General features: G+C 42.9%; 1 protein-coding gene across 1 annotated transcript in view; it reads left to right on the top strand.

Moving 5' to 3' along the window:
- Positions 1–16,423, top strand: part of Agbl1 (AGBL carboxypeptidase 1) — a 773,688-nt gene that overhangs the window by 87,776 nt on the left and 669,489 nt on the right. The window contains exons 7-9 of the mRNA XM_052760219.1: positions 10,172–10,380; positions 15,173–15,338; positions 16,247–16,311. Coding sequence (XP_052616179.1) covers positions 10,172–10,380; positions 15,173–15,338; positions 16,247–16,311 — 440 coding nt within the window. The remainder of the gene's footprint in view (positions 1–10,171; positions 10,381–15,172; positions 15,339–16,246; positions 16,312–16,423) is intronic.

The following is a 16,423-nucleotide window of genomic DNA, read 5'->3' as shown; positions in this document are numbered from 1 at the left end:
ATTCAAAACTATTTGTGGAAGCACTATGGGTGGCTCCTTCCTGTCTGAGCCATCATTCCTGGCACTAAGAGAAAGTGTCCTTAAGTTTATAAAGGCAGGTGGTAGGAAAACAAGATTTGCTTGAAACCAATACTCACTTTATAGGCAAGTTTACTGAAATGTATCTACATGACAGAGAAAGGAGCACCTGTAAATGAATTTGACATCATCACTGTTGTTCGAGCAACAAATGATCGAGTGTGGTTTCCACTCCTGATAGTGTTTCATTATGTTTAAGTCTGCATCTCACAGCTGCTCCTCTGTGTAGGAGCCATACCTCTGCTGCAGCCGCAGAGTGAGTGAATGAGTGAAGACAACTTTAGGCCTCTCCTTCTCAAAATCAGAGCACTTTTGTGACATTCTGAACCCGACTTCTGGCCTGGCCTCACCTGTTTTCCCTCTGGGTATCGGGAAGACACCCCTCAACCCTCCAGCCCTTGCCTTGAGTGACTTGAATTATTGTTGGCTACTTATTTGGGACCATGAACCTTCTGGAATTGGCTTCTCACTAGAACTGGGAGGAAAGAGGCGGATGGAAGATGGGGAAGGAAACCCATTTCCTCTAAGACCCTTAGGCTTTATCTCCAGCAGCCTTCCAGAAACACTTTACAAGAAGTTTAGCTGTACTGGGAAGAGTCTGGTGTTTGTACTGGATGCAAGATTGGATGCTAACTGGGGCATCAACAGTTTGGGGATAGCATAGGATGTCAGCTCTGCCGTCAGATGGCAGAGTCCATTAGAGTCCCAGAGATGCCATGTATAAGCTTCATGGACTTCAATAAGCCTTTCAACATCCCTCAGATTCTGCATCTTCATTTGTAAAGGGAGACACATAATGCTTAGCCTACAGCACTTCCATAAGACAAAAGAGGTGATCCACGTGAAACGATTAGCTGATGCTCAGCACATAGAAAACATTCAGCAAATAAATAGTTCCCCTTGTACCTGGTATTACAGTGGGAAAACAGGCAGCTCATTGTCTTATAATGTGATTTGGAAGCCTTGGGAAAGGCTATTTTGTCCAGAAATATCTTCTAAATTGGCTCACTGAGAAATTCACCCAAACGATCTATGGCAAAGGTGCACACAGTACATATTGTAGGTAGGGACATCTTTATCTTGAGCCTTGGGATGTCTCAGAACTGGGAGTTCCAGGTGGGATATTGTGGGACTTGAGTGCTGTGGGCCAAAGTGCATGTTTCAGTGTGAAGTCCTGATTGGAACTGAACAAATTTTGTGATGTAATTGTTCCTGGTTGGTAGGCAGTGAGGAGAAGTTTTGCAAGAAGACCTTGGAAGTTACAGTGTGTGGCTCACATTGCTCTTAGGGTACACAATATATCACTACAACAGTGTAATTTGGTGAGCCTTTCTAAGTGATTGTCCACTCCGAGTTTTATTTCCTGAGAAGAGCGAGCTTACATGTGCTCAGAAAACAGACTTTAAGGAATTTTCTGAACCAAGCATAGAGCTCTTTGATCTTTACAGTTCAGAATTTCCCAAGATAGCATGGTAGAGCATACAATGTAGCTGAACTCATCTTTCCACTTAGAAGTGTCAGAAGGCCTCCAGTCTTCACATTTATTCTTATACACATATAACTCATTGCACTCAAGAGTAGTAGTACTCATTGTGTGTATATACCACATTTTCTTAGTCCATTCTTCAGTTGAGGGGCATCTAGGTTGTTTCCACGTTCTGGCTATTACAAATAATGCTGCCATGGACGTAGTTGAGCATGTGTCCCTGTGGTATGATTGAAGTACTTTATAAAGAACTTACTTTATAAAGAAGAAGTTACTTTATAAAGATATAGGAAATGCCCACTTGCTCCTAAGCATTCCATTCAGGAACCACATCCTTCACAGAATTCCCATTCTTTGAAAATTTTCAAAAAGTGGCTAGTCATCTCATGAAAGTCTGACTAAGAAACAATGATTTAGAGCCGAATGTGGTTATGTAACATGGGGACAAACATGGATTATAATGCATAAGCTTATAAAATCAGGATACAATAATTAAGCATGCTTTCTGATTTTATGAACCTGCAAGTTGCTTCTGGGAAATCAAAAGATTATACTATGGCACAAGCATATATAAAATGGAAATGTTCTATTTTCTTGTCAACTGAGAGCCAGAAATAAAGTTTTACTTTGAATGAGGGGGGAAAAAAAAGAGTAGTTGTAATGGTTTGAATATGAAATATCCTCACAGAATCAAGTGTTGGAACCCAGGTACCCAGCTGGTAGTGCTGTGTTGGAATGTTTGGAAAACTTTAGGAGGGGAGGCCTAGCTTGATGAAGTAGTTACTGGGGTCACATCTTTGGTGCCTATCATGCCCTGCCCCTTCCTGAATCCTTCTGCTTGCTGTCTGTTATGGTGAGCTGATTGGCTCACCACATAGTTCCTACGGTGATTATTGGTCTTCTGGTGGCACCATTCCCGCTCTCTATGCCCCACTTCTCTTTGGAATGGAAATTTTAACACTGTGTCAATGTATTTTGGGAATATATAACTTGTTCTTTATCTTATAGCTAGGGGCTCACATCTATGCATTTACCTTGAACCACACAGGCCACCCCTGAATTAGCAGGGGAGGCAGGAGGGAGCACATTTCAACTGTAAATGCATTCAAAGCATAGTACTCAATAATGCAATCAAGATTATATAGCTAGGAAATGGTACAGTCAATGCTCAACCCAAAAACTATGTGACTCTGATGCTCCTGTTCTTGCACGAGGATTTCAAAAGGAACATACTCACATGTGGGACATTTGCTACTTCATTGCGCACGAGAACTGAGGGATTATTAGAATCCTAAACAGTGCTGGTCATGTTGATGATGGTGATTTTCACAGCCGGCAGGTATTGAGTAGTTATTGTGTGTCCAGCATTAGATGGCTTGCTTTATGGTATTATCTCAGTTAATTTTCTCAAATTAAGAATGAAGAAGCTCTTACTGGTTTTTGCCTTTCAGGTAAAAGACTGAACAGTGGAGGTGTGAAATAACAGGCTCAACATTGCACAGCTAGAATTGGTAGAGACCAGCCTTGTTCAGGACTCCAGGTAGACAGCTGGCAGAAAGCTAAGGGGTCTGCACAGGGATCAGGACCGGCAAAGCAGGGGTGAATGCTTGTGGACAGCAAAGATGACTTTAGCGGCTTCCACCAATCTGGTTGTCTCATTTCTTAATGTAGCTGTTATGGTGTCACATGATCCTCTGCTGCAGAGTCCTACGTTTCCTTTGCTGAAGGACCTCACTCTACCTCTAAAGGAATGACCCAATCCTGAGGTATGGGAATAAAGAACAGTGATGACAGACAGCTCCCTTTACCTTTGCCAAATGAGAAGGCAGAGCAGTGGGAGGCTTGTGGATGTACTAATCTAGACTGAGCATCTCTCACAAGCAGCTGCTGTGAGGCTCCAGATTCTCCAGGAGAAAGTCAATCCTTTGAGGCTGAAAGGTCTCTAGGTGTTCCTGTTTAGAAGACAAATATCTTTGTAAAGATGGTTCTGCTCACCAATGCCTTCAGGGGCTAGCTAGATAATTCACTTTTAAAGGAGATGGGGTAAGACAAAAGGTGAGGTGGTTGCTATGGTAACCTGCAGGCCTGCTTGCCCTGTGATTAAACATTGACAACATGGCACACACCAAAAGTCTATGGGCTACTAGTTTGTAGCTCCAAATCACAAAATTATTGCCCCCTTACTCTCCTAATTATTTAAATGTATTGTAGAATATTTGGAGTAAAAATGTTAGAAGAATCTGAACAGGCAAACGGATCACCAATACCCCTTCTTGTAGCTAAATACCATTGATACTTTAGCGTGTATTTTTTTCTGGTTTCTTCATATTTTTCTTTTTACCTGAGTGCAAAAAACTGCACCAATGGGTACCTCTCCTAAGCAAAACATTTGAACTTCAATTAAAAATGCTTTGAGTAAAATTGAGGATACCAAGTAAGGATACCAGTAGACCACGTTTCAGACCGAGAATTAGCTAAAAGTAAGGAAGGCTCCGAGAGGACATAACCCAGAGAGGTGAGTAGAATACAGAAAGGTGAATTGGAGTGAAAAAAATGTATCAAGTCTCTGCTGTTCAGGGATTCCATAATGGAAAATGGGCCAAAGATCTTTAACCGTAGCTGGTGTGGCCAACCAAACCAGCAATGCCCAGGAAGCAGAAAGATACAAGGCCTTAGGATTTTCCTCTGTCTTTAAATCCTACTCCCATCTTCAATCTATGTACCTCATCTCAACTTTCTAGGAAATTAAGATGTGTGTGTGTGTGCACATGCATATGTATGGATACACACACACACACACACACACACACACACACACACACACACAGACATCCATTTCTCTAAAAAAAAAAATCTTAGGAAGAAGCCATTTATATAGCCTGACTACAAAAGAGCTGGTCTACTTGGAAGAGGGTTGGGGAGCTTAGAGTCCCCAGGATTCTGAGCTCACCCAGAACTGTGTCTGAAAACTCACATTTTCTCCTGAATATTTTTCTGCTCTGAGAAGTGGTGTTTTTCTTTCAAATCTCCCAGGAACTCCTCTGAGCTGTTGATCCTAGCGACCCTCATTTCATTCTTTGGCTCTTCTCCACTTTTGCTTTTCCAAAGTTTGATGACTCTCCACTTGTCTGGTGTTAGATACGTATTGACTTTTGCAAAACTTCCCAAACTATTCTCAGAGATTGATTGACTGATGTAGGGTCAGCAAAGAAGGAGGTTTAGTCACTTCAGAAGTTAGTAAACATGGCAGCTTGTTGGGGATTAACAGGAAAACCATGAATAAAATCATTGTTGTTTGAAAAGAGATTTTTCTCTTGGACAATTAGAGACCTTTTATCTCCATTACTCACTCCTTCTTACCCAAAATGAATAATGAATGAAGGTCATTAGGATGATGTATTATTGGTCTCATTGCCTTAGAATAGATAAAGACAAATGTCATCCACCTTCCACTGCATACAGGGGCCCTGTGTCCCACATTTGCCATTTCTGGCACTTTTCACCAAGAAATATTTTCTTTGAATACCTCCTTGTTAGTCCCCAATTTTCTTTTAAACATTAGATATCAGGTAGACTGGAACCTCATTTAGGTAGCAAAGAATTCTAGCACTGTGTGGCCAAGATCATCCAAAACAAGAGATACTTTTGTTACAAAGGAATAATTTGTTAAAGGAAGCATTGGAAGAGCTTTAAATCTTTCACAAACATATCACCAGGCATAAGTCTTATCACTCCCGATTCAGGGTCATGGCTGCATGGAATGCTATAAAAAGAAAAACCAAAATAAAATCAACTCCTCAACCGGGTCAAAACTCTCAGGGGTGCTAAGTGAAGGCCTGCAACTTAAAATGTTATAAACAAGCAAAATAAAAGATCTGTTAATGTTATGAGAAAAAACCTCCATGGAATGCAGCGGTGAATTTCCATGTTGTTTTTTTTACACTGGTGTGCACTTACATGGTCTTGTGGAAAAATAATACTTGAAGCTCTTTTGATTACAGCTCAGGGGAGCGCTCTCACACACATTTGGCTAGAAGCACATACTGTCTCATAAAGCAGCATGAGTAGTTCATATAATGGAGGCATGTAGCCTCGAGAGAAGGGCAGGATTTGAACATCTGTGGCAGAGTCACAGAGTCAGCCCTCTAGAGCCCCACAGCATGCCTCATTTGGTTTGTAGACGCTCTAAGGACCACACTCCTCTGTTTGGGTTGACACTCCCACACTCATTCATTAACTCTGTGGCCCAGGGAAGTTAATCTGAAGAACAGCATGAACTTACTGTTGACAGAGATATCTTGGACTGTTCTTGGCCTTGTGTTTGTTTCTTCAGAGACAATTGACAAGGTATCTTGATAGACAGATCCATATAATAGTCTCAGTGGAGATCACCAGGAAAATTGAGCTGAGACAGAGAAATCACGATATGGAGGAGGGGAAGGCAGAACTCTGTTAAACTTCTATCAGATATGGATGGGAAGCCCCATAGGACAACCCTTTAGGGTGGACTTTCAGCCTTGGCCTGAACATCATCATTGCGGCTTGCTCTTCTCCTACAGCCCATCTTGGTGTTTAATAGTGAGTTCCCTTCTTGTTCTGAGCCTGGCCTTCTGCTGTAATTTCTTTGGAGTTTGGTCTTATAGTCCTTCTGTCTAGAGGAGCCATAAACTAAGACAGCCATTCACAAGGACAGTGCTGACCAAGGGGAGGTTCAGTTTGGTGTGTTGAACAGAAGATACAACAGAACCAGACACAAGTTGTTACAGCAGCAGTCATCAGTTTCAGACCCAGAGAAAAGTGGGATGTCCATAGGAGCTAAAAAGGAATCTGGGTGTGGTAGGGAGTCAACATGTGGTGGGAAGAGAGAATGTGAAGGGACCACACCTTCACTTATGGCCATGGTCCATTTAAAGGCTTGTCCATAGAGGTTGTGGACTGACTCCTTCAAAGGAGTATGGAGTGAGGAGAACTTACTTCTATGACTTTGGTTTGTCCTTTAGAATGAATGAAGTTAATGAAGTGCATGCTTGGTGCCCATGAGTTGAGGATCTAGTACATCATATTGGATTCATTCCTGGAGAGGGGAATGTTTCACTAGGCCAGAGGTGATGTGGTATAACGAGGTTCCAAAATTAAGCAATGCCTGAAAGTGGATGATGATATGGTAACTATATTAACTGAGCATGTGACCCTGTGATTGCCCATTAACTGGCCTCTCTACTCTGGGAAAAGCACCTAGCATGTCTCCTACCAGTGATAACCTTCAAGATGAGGTATCTAACTTGATCTGTTCCCCAATCCAGCCTTTAGAGACACAGAGAAGAGTGGAAATATGAAAATCCTCACTTCTTTCCTCTACCTCCTCATTCTCATCTTCCCTCCGTTTCTTTCTCACCTTTCCTCATCTCCCCCTTTCTCTTCCAACATTTCCTTTTTTCTAAGAATAACTTAATGACATTCATGTTTCTAATAGTGAATTTACAAAAAAGTAGGATCTTTTCTTATATAACCTCTGTTTAACAAAATCTAAAAATCTAAAAACGGTTGTGTAACTTTTCCTGGTGAGTTACAAGAGTTACAAATATCTATTCTTCTCAGATAGGAAATGACAGACCAAAGTACTGGTTCTGTTGAAAGTCTATCTTGGGGAACCGATTAATTTTGGGACATTACTTACAGGACTTGAATAATGGGTCACTTATAAGGACATAAGAATCTCAGGCAGCTGTGTCACCCAAACACCCGATCCCTGCCTAGGTCACGACTCAACTCACAGACCTGCATGGGTGGCACTTCCTGTCCCAGCTGGCAGGCAGTTGCTCCACTGAACAGTCTTTGCGCCACAACTGTTTACTGTTTATATAACTTTGGAGAAGGGCATCTTGTCGATTCAGTAGTTTTGTGAGCTTCCTGGCCTTCGAGAAGAGGCGTTCTCTGAACCTTGGAGAAGGTGATGTGGATGTCTGCTTGTTTTCTTCCACTTACGGAAGCGTTGAACTACTATGTCACAGTAACTGCCACTTATTCTCAGCAGCTTAACAGGTTATGAGTCTCTGAAGTAACCATGGCCTTTTGCAAAGAAAAGGGAAGCTTCTCCCCATAACTGAGGCTGACAGCAGCAGTGATCTACGGACATTTAGAAGGCAATTTGAAAGCTGGCTCCCTGGGTCTGACAGGCCCCAGGTCAGCACCCACTGCTTCTTTCTCAGCCACACCTGGCTGCTGAAAGGACCCAGCCTGGGAGAACAACTTCCACATCCAGTGTATCTGTGTGTGAGGTGAAATACGTGACCTATATACCTCATGAATATGACTTACATGTCTGATCTTTCAGAGCTCCTCTGACCTTAAATTCTGCCCTACTATGGGTCTTTCCAGAGCCACTAAAGCTCCAAGCTAGTCTTGCAGCCCCTGATGAATTAATATATAATTATCACTCTTCAGTGAACACAAACTTGTCTGACCCAGTGAACTGGGCATGAAAGAGAACCTGTCACCTAATTCCTTCAGTAATATGTGTCCATCCTCTCTTATCTCTCCATTTTTGATATTCATGAGGACTTCACCAAGTGATCATCAAGCATCCCTATTGGGTTATATGAGCCTGTCCATCAGGGACCTTTGTATCACCTCATATGAAGTCTTTGTCTCCAGGCGGGATGAACAGTTGCATTACTCAGCTTTTCTACTTGGACAGTACTCAGACTGATCTTGTCTGCCTCCATGTCTGTCAGCTTCACAAGCAAAGCTGTGAGGGACTCTCCCATTGCTTGCTTTAAATTCTTTCCCAATTCCAGAAGTTCAGAGATAGACTGTTCCCTGGTTATGATAGTTTCCATTATTAAAGCCCCCATCTTCATGCATAGTCAAGGATCCCCTTTCTCTGTATCAAAGGTTGAGCTGAAATAGAACCCTCTATCTCTTTGATCTCATTCTCTTTCTCTCTTGTTGCCTGATTCTTCCCATGGATTCCATGTTTTGGGATCCCAGAAAGAGCTCATTAGCAAGATCTAATGTGTACTCTCCCTCCCTTGTATCCCATCAGCTATAATAAACAGCAAGCAAACACCCCAGCCTCATCCTAGCCTTTTCTGCTTTTCATGCTAGTGCTGAGGAGAGCATCCATGTGCCTTTCTCCCAGTGTAGCCCCTCCCCCACAAGGGCGAAGTTTTTCCCAGTCAGAAAGTTCTGCTTCAGTTGCATGCCACCTACAGATGCTACCACAGCCCTTCTCTGAACCCTTTCAGCACGAATTACTTTCAGGTATTAAAGGTATCTTCTCCAGCTCAGCAGTCATCTGGAGGCATCTTCAGACCCATGTTAGACTCAAGATGAGCCACTTTGTGCCACCTGGAGGAAGACAGTCACCTTGTGATCTCCTCCAAGGGCACTCAGCCCTCAGATGACTTGGCGTCAGTTGCATGTGTTGTCAATCCAGAGCAGAGACCACACAATGCCCACAACAGCAAGGAGCCACACCATCCCATACTACATGGCGACTGTCCCTGTGGATGCCCCGTCTTCAGATATACCAGACTCAGCCGCATGTCTGACCGCCAATAGCAGGAGCCATTCAACAGCCCCCCTCCACATTATCTATGGCTCTGTCAAGCAGTCTTTGGGTGGCAACCGTGTTATGTGACTTTCCCCGTGGAGACATGAATCAACATATATTCATCACAGAAAGGGCACTGACGACAGATCAAAGAAAAGATTCTACTTAAGTCTTGCTTACTGAAACCATGAGTTTACTGTGGTGACTTTGCAGGAGCTTGGGTTAAAGGTTAGTTACAGGGACATGGGTGACTCAGACAACTGTGTCACCCAAGAGCACACCCCAGTAGCATGAGCAATGACTCATGAGAATTACAGCTGTACCCCTCAGAACTTGCAGGCGGCTGCTCCGGAAAAGAGTCTCCTTGATCACTAGAGCTACTTCCTGCTTATATAACCTTGGGGAAGGGTCTTGGGGATCTTGTGAATTGTCTTGTGAGCCTCCCTCCAGGATGGGAAGGGACTGTTTCAGTCAGAAGGAAATAGCTATGTAACATAAATGTTGATACCATGCAACAAGGTGATCTGCAAACCTTACTCAAATTTTAACCTGCATGTCACTGATGCTTTTTCTAGTGAAATGATTTTTTTTTTAACTTGGCCCATTATCTGAATTATAATTACCTACTGCTCTTAGGTGGCATGTATTCATATCTCTTTCTGTCCCCATTCCAAGTCTTTTTTTTCTTCTTCCTTTTGTTATCTTGACATTTGTGAACAACCTAGGTTACGTGTCTTATAGCACTTCCCTCACTATGAGTTTGCCGACTTTCCCAATGCTAAGATTAAGGTCATGTGTTCTGGTGGGAATACTATAGAAGTAATGCTGTGTTCTTCTCAGGCCATCATAACAAGGGGGCATGATATAAGCCCATGTCGCATTATTAGAACTGTTGATTTTGATCATGTGGTTAAAATAACACCTGCCAGTTTTATGTACCGAAAAGTTATTATTACCTTTATAAGTATTATGTGGGAGACACACAGTGGCATTCTCAGGCAACTGCGTCCTGGGGAGCTGAGATTGACATGACCTTTTCCTTCTTTCTCCAGAGTCTAACAGCCGCAGGGCAGTGAACAGAGGCTATGTCACCAGCTTGCTCAGGCTACATCAGGATTGGCACAGCCACGATGTGACCGACACCTATGTGCTGATCCGCCACGGGCTCCTGCTCTGTCTCAGGCACATTGTCACCCTCCGGTCCGGCAGGGAGGCCTTCTTGGCAGCCCAAGGCATGGAGATGCTCTTCAGCATTGCACAGGTAGCCAGCATGGGGACTTCCTAAGCGAGTCAGTGGTGATTCTTGAAGGCTGGAGCTTGAAAATTGTCCTGAACAGAGCAGGGAAAATGCAAACAACTTCAACATGATGCCTGTTTCAACATGGCAGATGCTTTAAATTCAAATCTCTCTTCATTCACTCATTCGTGTTTTCATTCAGTCATTCAATCAGTATGTGTTCATTCAATCATTGTGTGTTTATTAGTAGAGATGACAAATAGCATAGTTATTAAGAGTATGGGCTCCACAATCACAGATCCCAGCCTAAAGCTGTGAAACTTTGAAGCTACCTCTGCCTTTTCAAATAATCAATTTGCTTTCTTTTTTTTTTTAAAGAAACATATAGCCAGACATGGTGTCCCATACCTTTAATCCCAGCATTTGGGTGGCAGAGACAGGAGTTCGAGGCCAGCCTGATCTACAGAGTGAGTTCCAGGACAGTCAGGGCTACACAGAGAAACCCTGCCCTAAAAAACAACAACAACAAAAGAAATAAAAGAAACACACATATATACACTAAAAAAGTAGAATTAAAACATTTAGATTCTTTTGTGCACTAAGTAAGTTCATGTGGTTCATGCACTCAGGCAAGTACATACTGTATTTTAATAATTTATTTTCTTCTTTTGAGTGTGAGCAGTCATTGGACCAAATAGTACTTGGAGTCTCTGGGAAATATGGCAAATGAGTCTTCTGATCTTATGGGGTTCACATCCTAGCAGGAGACAGGCATTAAATGAACAAAACATCCATTGAAAGGGTATTCGTCAGTGCTGGTGGCTAGCGCTGAATACTGCAGTGGCCACGATTTGGCTGGCAGTAGAAGAGAGCAGAGGAATCATGAGCCATGGTTACCAGAGTTAGAATGGGCTTTATTAGAGAGAAGAGGGGATAGGACAGGAAGAGAGAGAGAGAGAGAGAGAGAGAGAGAGAGAGAGAGAGAGAGAGAGAGAGAGAGAGAGAGAGAGAGAGAGAGATTTTGCAGTTGTCTGTGAGACCAATAAAATAAGACAGACCCCTACAAATGGAGGGGGAAGATCATTTAGAGACATTAAGTCTTTTCTGAGTAGATGACACCCAAACCTAAGTTATTGGACAGCTCATCAAACCAAGTTTAAGGAAAAGAGCGTTCCATCCCCTAGTTGAAGACCCTCAGAATGGGGAGTTACCCTCAGAGCGGTGGAACCCCACACAGAATGTCAGGTGAGAACTGCATGTGTCCTGGCACCATGGGCACCCCAAGACACCCTGCAGGGGAAGGGAATAGCATCTTCCTTGGCTGGCACTTATCTGCACCAGGTGGGGGATGTGGTCCAAGGATGTTTGGGCTTCAACCCAAGGAACACATTCCTTAACTACACTTGACTGGGGCCGATTTCAATACCCTCCCAGCTGATGTTACAGATATCCCAGCTATCCATCTCTGCTCACTTTCATATGCCTCATGGTCCATGCTGTTTTCCTCCTTGTCAGTCTCTGTTGCTCATTGCTCCCCTCTGGACACCTTCCAAATTGACTCTACCTGGGTACATGCAGGGGTAATGAAGCAGCCAATGAGAGCGCTGGTCTCCCACCATCGTGTCCCTAGACTTTCCCTATTCTTTTTAAAAATAGCATTCCCCCTCTAAACACTAACACGATACCGCAAACCAATATCTGATTTTCTGTTTGCTCTCACCTCTGGGTTTTTCTCTGTCATTACTGAGTTCAGAGCTTCTCAGTCATGAAATAGCTACATTTTGCATTCTGCTTTTCTGTTTCAAGCAGTGCTTTCAATTTTTCCAAGCTTCCTTGTACTCTGTAGGCTCATGATCCTCCAAGTCTCTAATCTCACTCCGTCCCTGTGAATTTCCCCTTTTGGCTGCTGATACCAGGCACCCCCATCCTGGCTGACATGCTTGCCTAGTTCTGTCCTCTATACTATTGACTGTTTTCCTGCTCTGAACTAAAATTATCTAAAAGGGCGGCAGAGAAAGAAGATGGTGACTTTACAGTTTTATATTGCGGAGAGGGACACAATGAAAAAATATCACACCAAAGGAAGTCCAGGAATGTGAGGGGCTGCAAACATGTACGCAGCGCTTTAGAAGGAGTTCCTTAGCAGCCCAGTAATGTATGTCTTCAATCCCACTGGTAAGCAAACAACAGACTTCCAGCCTCCAGTTAGTACTGTAAAAGGAAGCTAAATGGGAAAAGGCAGAATCTACATTTTAAGAGACGTTGACCTGTGTTGCAATCTCTGATAGGTATTATATGAAAAAGCAGTCCAGGAAGAATCCCGAAACAATGCTGAATAAATTGGCCATGATGCACTAAGCCTTTCACATGGAAACATGTGCACAATTTGTGGGTGAAACTCCCAGGGTTTGGATTCCTCATATTTACTGATGTTTCCACTTGGCTTTCAGCCTTTTAAACAGTATTTTTTCCAATAGGGACTTTTTACCAAGCTTTTTTTTTTTTTTTAAAGATTTATTTATTTTATGTGTATGAGTACTCTATCTGCATGTATGCCTTTATACCAGGAGAGGGCAACAGATCCCACTATAGATGGTTGTGAACCACCATGTGGTTGCTGGGAATTGAACTCAGGACCTCTGGAAAAGCAGCCAGTGCTCTTAACCTCTGAGCCATCTCTCCAGCCCCCCCAAGTTCACTTCTTAACCTAGTGATCTCTTCTGACTTACCCTTCTACCTAGCAGCTGCTTTAACAAGGGACATGGTGATGATTGAATCTAGGAAATTCTATTTCCTCAGAATCAATAATCAAACTTTAAGTTCATAAACATTTCTCTCCAAATAGAAGAAGGTACCCAATATGGCACTGTTGATAATGCCCTGGTCTCTTACATTTTAACAACCCTGCCCACTCCCCTTCTTTCAGCTCCTGGCATGATCCACACTTTTAGGATGCATGAGCTTGCTTCTCTCTTTCTATTCGGTTCTCACCTGGACCATCTCACACAAAGCAAAAAAGCCATTGCCATCAATCACCATCAGTGTCCATGTCAATGGCAATTACAGATAGAGCTGGGCTCCGAAATGTTGGCATCTTTGACATTCTTGGCTTGGTCTTTGTTCTGTTTTCCCTAAGGCTGAAGCTCAGAGCATCGTCTCCAATCTGCATCTACTTTCCCTTCTCCTTCTTTCTCATCTACACTCCATTTTCTCTTTTTCCAATACTAACAGCTTTACAACAAACACTTGAGGCCATTTGAGCAGGCCAAAGGGCTGAACTCGCTTCAACTAATTCATTTTCCACTGGGAGTGTTTCCTGCTGTGTCCGCAGAGACACTTGATTGGGACCATTTGAGCACACTAAAGGAAAAGGGGCATTCTTGATTGCATTAAGACATTTCTGTTTTGAAAGTTGGCTCGCTTGTATTTTACAGTCTGCTTTTTGTGTGTGCAGGAGTGGCTGGGGGTTGAATGCAGGCTTTTCACACTCTAGGCAAGTGCTCTAACCCTGACAGAATCCAAAGCCCTCATTGCTAATTCTTGTGTGTGTGTGTATGTGTGTGTGTGTGTGTGTGTGTGTGTGTGTGTGTGTGTGTGTGTGTGTGTGTGTGTAAGCCAGAGGTTGATATCTAGTGCTGTGTTCATTTCCTTTCCACCCTAGTTTTGAGACAGGGTCTCTCACTGAGCCTGAGGCTCACTGATTTGGCTTGGCTGGCTGACCATCAAGATCTCTGTGTCCTTAAATTTCTGTCTTTTCAGTGCTGGGATCATAGATGTGCTTCTTTGTGCTGTCTGCTTTTCTGATGTGGGTCCTGGAGGGTCAATCCAAGAGCCTCATGCTTGCATGGCAAGAACTTTACTAGTGGAACCATTTCCCCAGCTACATTTTTATTGATATTTTCTCTCTCTACTCTCATGAGCTACCTGTAATGTGGACTTTTGAGGTACCACAGTAGGACAGCACCATAACCTGGACCTTGTGGTGGATGCTCAGCACCTATTATAATTTCTTGGTCTCAGAACATTCTGCACCCTTTAACACTCTCAGATTGGAGGCTCATCGTGGACGTATTTCTGCACCAAGTTCAGCACATAACACATTTTCTAAGCTTCTAGAGGAAGAGGATGTGTTTTGGCCAAAGAGTTACGGGGCTACATCTGACTCTGTATCAATTTAGTAAACTTGTTTTTACATTTTTTTTCACAGTGTCGGCAAAGAAAGGTATTGTCATGTTCTATAACCATCAAAATATTACATCTGCAAATCCAAGTTTTCTTTGCTTTGAGTAGTTACCAAGCAGGATCAGAACACTGGGCTTTGAGACATACAAAATTGGCTAATTTAGGCACATGGGATTTACTTAGGCTTTCCTTATGGTTTCATATTTTATTCTTTTTTCTTTGTATCTTTCTGTTCAGATACTAGCAGAAAGACAAAAGCAAGACTTCCATCAATTCAGCCGCTCACTCCCTAACTTGGGCAATAATTCCCAGTGACTCAGGGGTGTCTGAAGGAATGTCATTCCTCTTTCCTCATGCATCCCAGAGAAGGACTTGCCTCAGTTACAGCCTCCCTTGAAACAAGTTCAAGCCTACTTTCAAACTAAATTCATCCCAGTTCCATCTGAGCAGCAACATAGAAATAAAAAGGCAGATTCTGATTAGATATTATTCTCCACTGGAATGTTCAAACTACTAAACATTGTACATTAAGACTGTTTACTGTCCACTTAGGCCGTGTGCATTTCATTATCTGAAATAATGTCCTAGAGTGGGGGCTGGGCACAGGGTCTGGTATAATATTCTCTCTGCTCAGACCTGCCTGGACAAGAAGAGCACGGAACCTGTGACTTCTGTGGTGCTTCAGATCCTCAGGCAATGCTACCCTGAGAGTCCACTTCCCCTGGTCACAGCCACTAGTGCCTACACCTTCCCAGCTCCTGGGAGCACCAGCTCAGGGCTTCCACAAGCTCTAACTGAAGGTAAGGCAGCTTTCAGATGAGTGTTTGCATTTTACAACACGTCAGAGGGATGGGGAATCAAGGAGAAGCAGCGGTTGTACAGGTCAACCATGATCTTCTAATGAGCTCATTAGAGACATGTATGAAGGAGTAGACTCTTTTATAAGCAGAGAGAACAAGCATTGTGCTCACTCACATTGTCCCTGATTATTAGCTGTCATCGCTTTGCCTGGTGGCTACTGAATGCCTGCACAGTCATTTCATCTAATTAAGAAAAACAATCTTTTCACAATTTTGTGACCCAATCTCTTTACTGCACTGTCTGTTGGTGGAATTAATTTGTCTTTTGAACAAAACTGAAATAAAACTTTCACCATGTTAAATCCCATGATACATGTTTTATGATATTGGAAAGTGTGGATGATTCGACCTCCAGGGAGATCTTAAAGTCAAAGACTCTAGTGCTGTTTGCCCCACCTTCCTTCTGTGGAGCAGATTTCCCACCGTTGGAATTTTTGTCACGTGGCAGCTGATACTTTCTAAACTGAGTGGATAATTCTGAAATGAATTCCTCCATTTGACAGTTAGGGACCTAATCGAGGCACTATCTCAATTACAATGAGTTTAGTGTGCACGTGGTCTGTAAACTTGAAGACAATGTCAGTTGCATCAATACTTCAAATTGAATGGGAGGGTAACAGTAGTGTCATTTGTGTCCAAATTCATTTTCCATTTCACATAGAGCATCAGTCTAGGCGTCATGGCATCCTGCTCGCATATGCTCATGTGCACAGTAAGTACAGAAATCAGCGAGCAGGGATACAGTACATTTGCTTTGTAATGGGTCCCTTATTTGCAAGAAATGCAAGGCATTGTGTAAATACCAGACAATGAGCATCCTCATTCTTTTGTCTCCTTTTTCCATTCAGAAGATTTTGAAGATGATGGTGAGGAGGAGATTGACAAAGACTCAGATGTGGAGGCTGTGAAAGAAGTGGGTAAACCAGCCCTTGCTTGCCACAATATCCATACTGACAGTACGCAAAAGAAAATGTATCACTTCCTGTGTTTACTCCAGCGTTGCCACTCCAATGATAGTGATGTCT

The sequence above is a fragment of the Peromyscus californicus genome, unplaced genomic scaffold (assembly GCF_007827085.1).
Source record: "Peromyscus californicus insignis strain IS unplaced genomic scaffold, ASM782708v3 Scaffold_4__1_contigs__length_199733344, whole genome shotgun sequence".
NCBI classification, from domain to species: domain Eukaryota; kingdom Metazoa; phylum Chordata; class Mammalia; order Rodentia; family Cricetidae; genus Peromyscus; species Peromyscus californicus.
The sequence above is the reverse complement of the archived record's forward strand: the minus strand, read 5'-3'. Positions and strand labels throughout refer to the sequence as shown.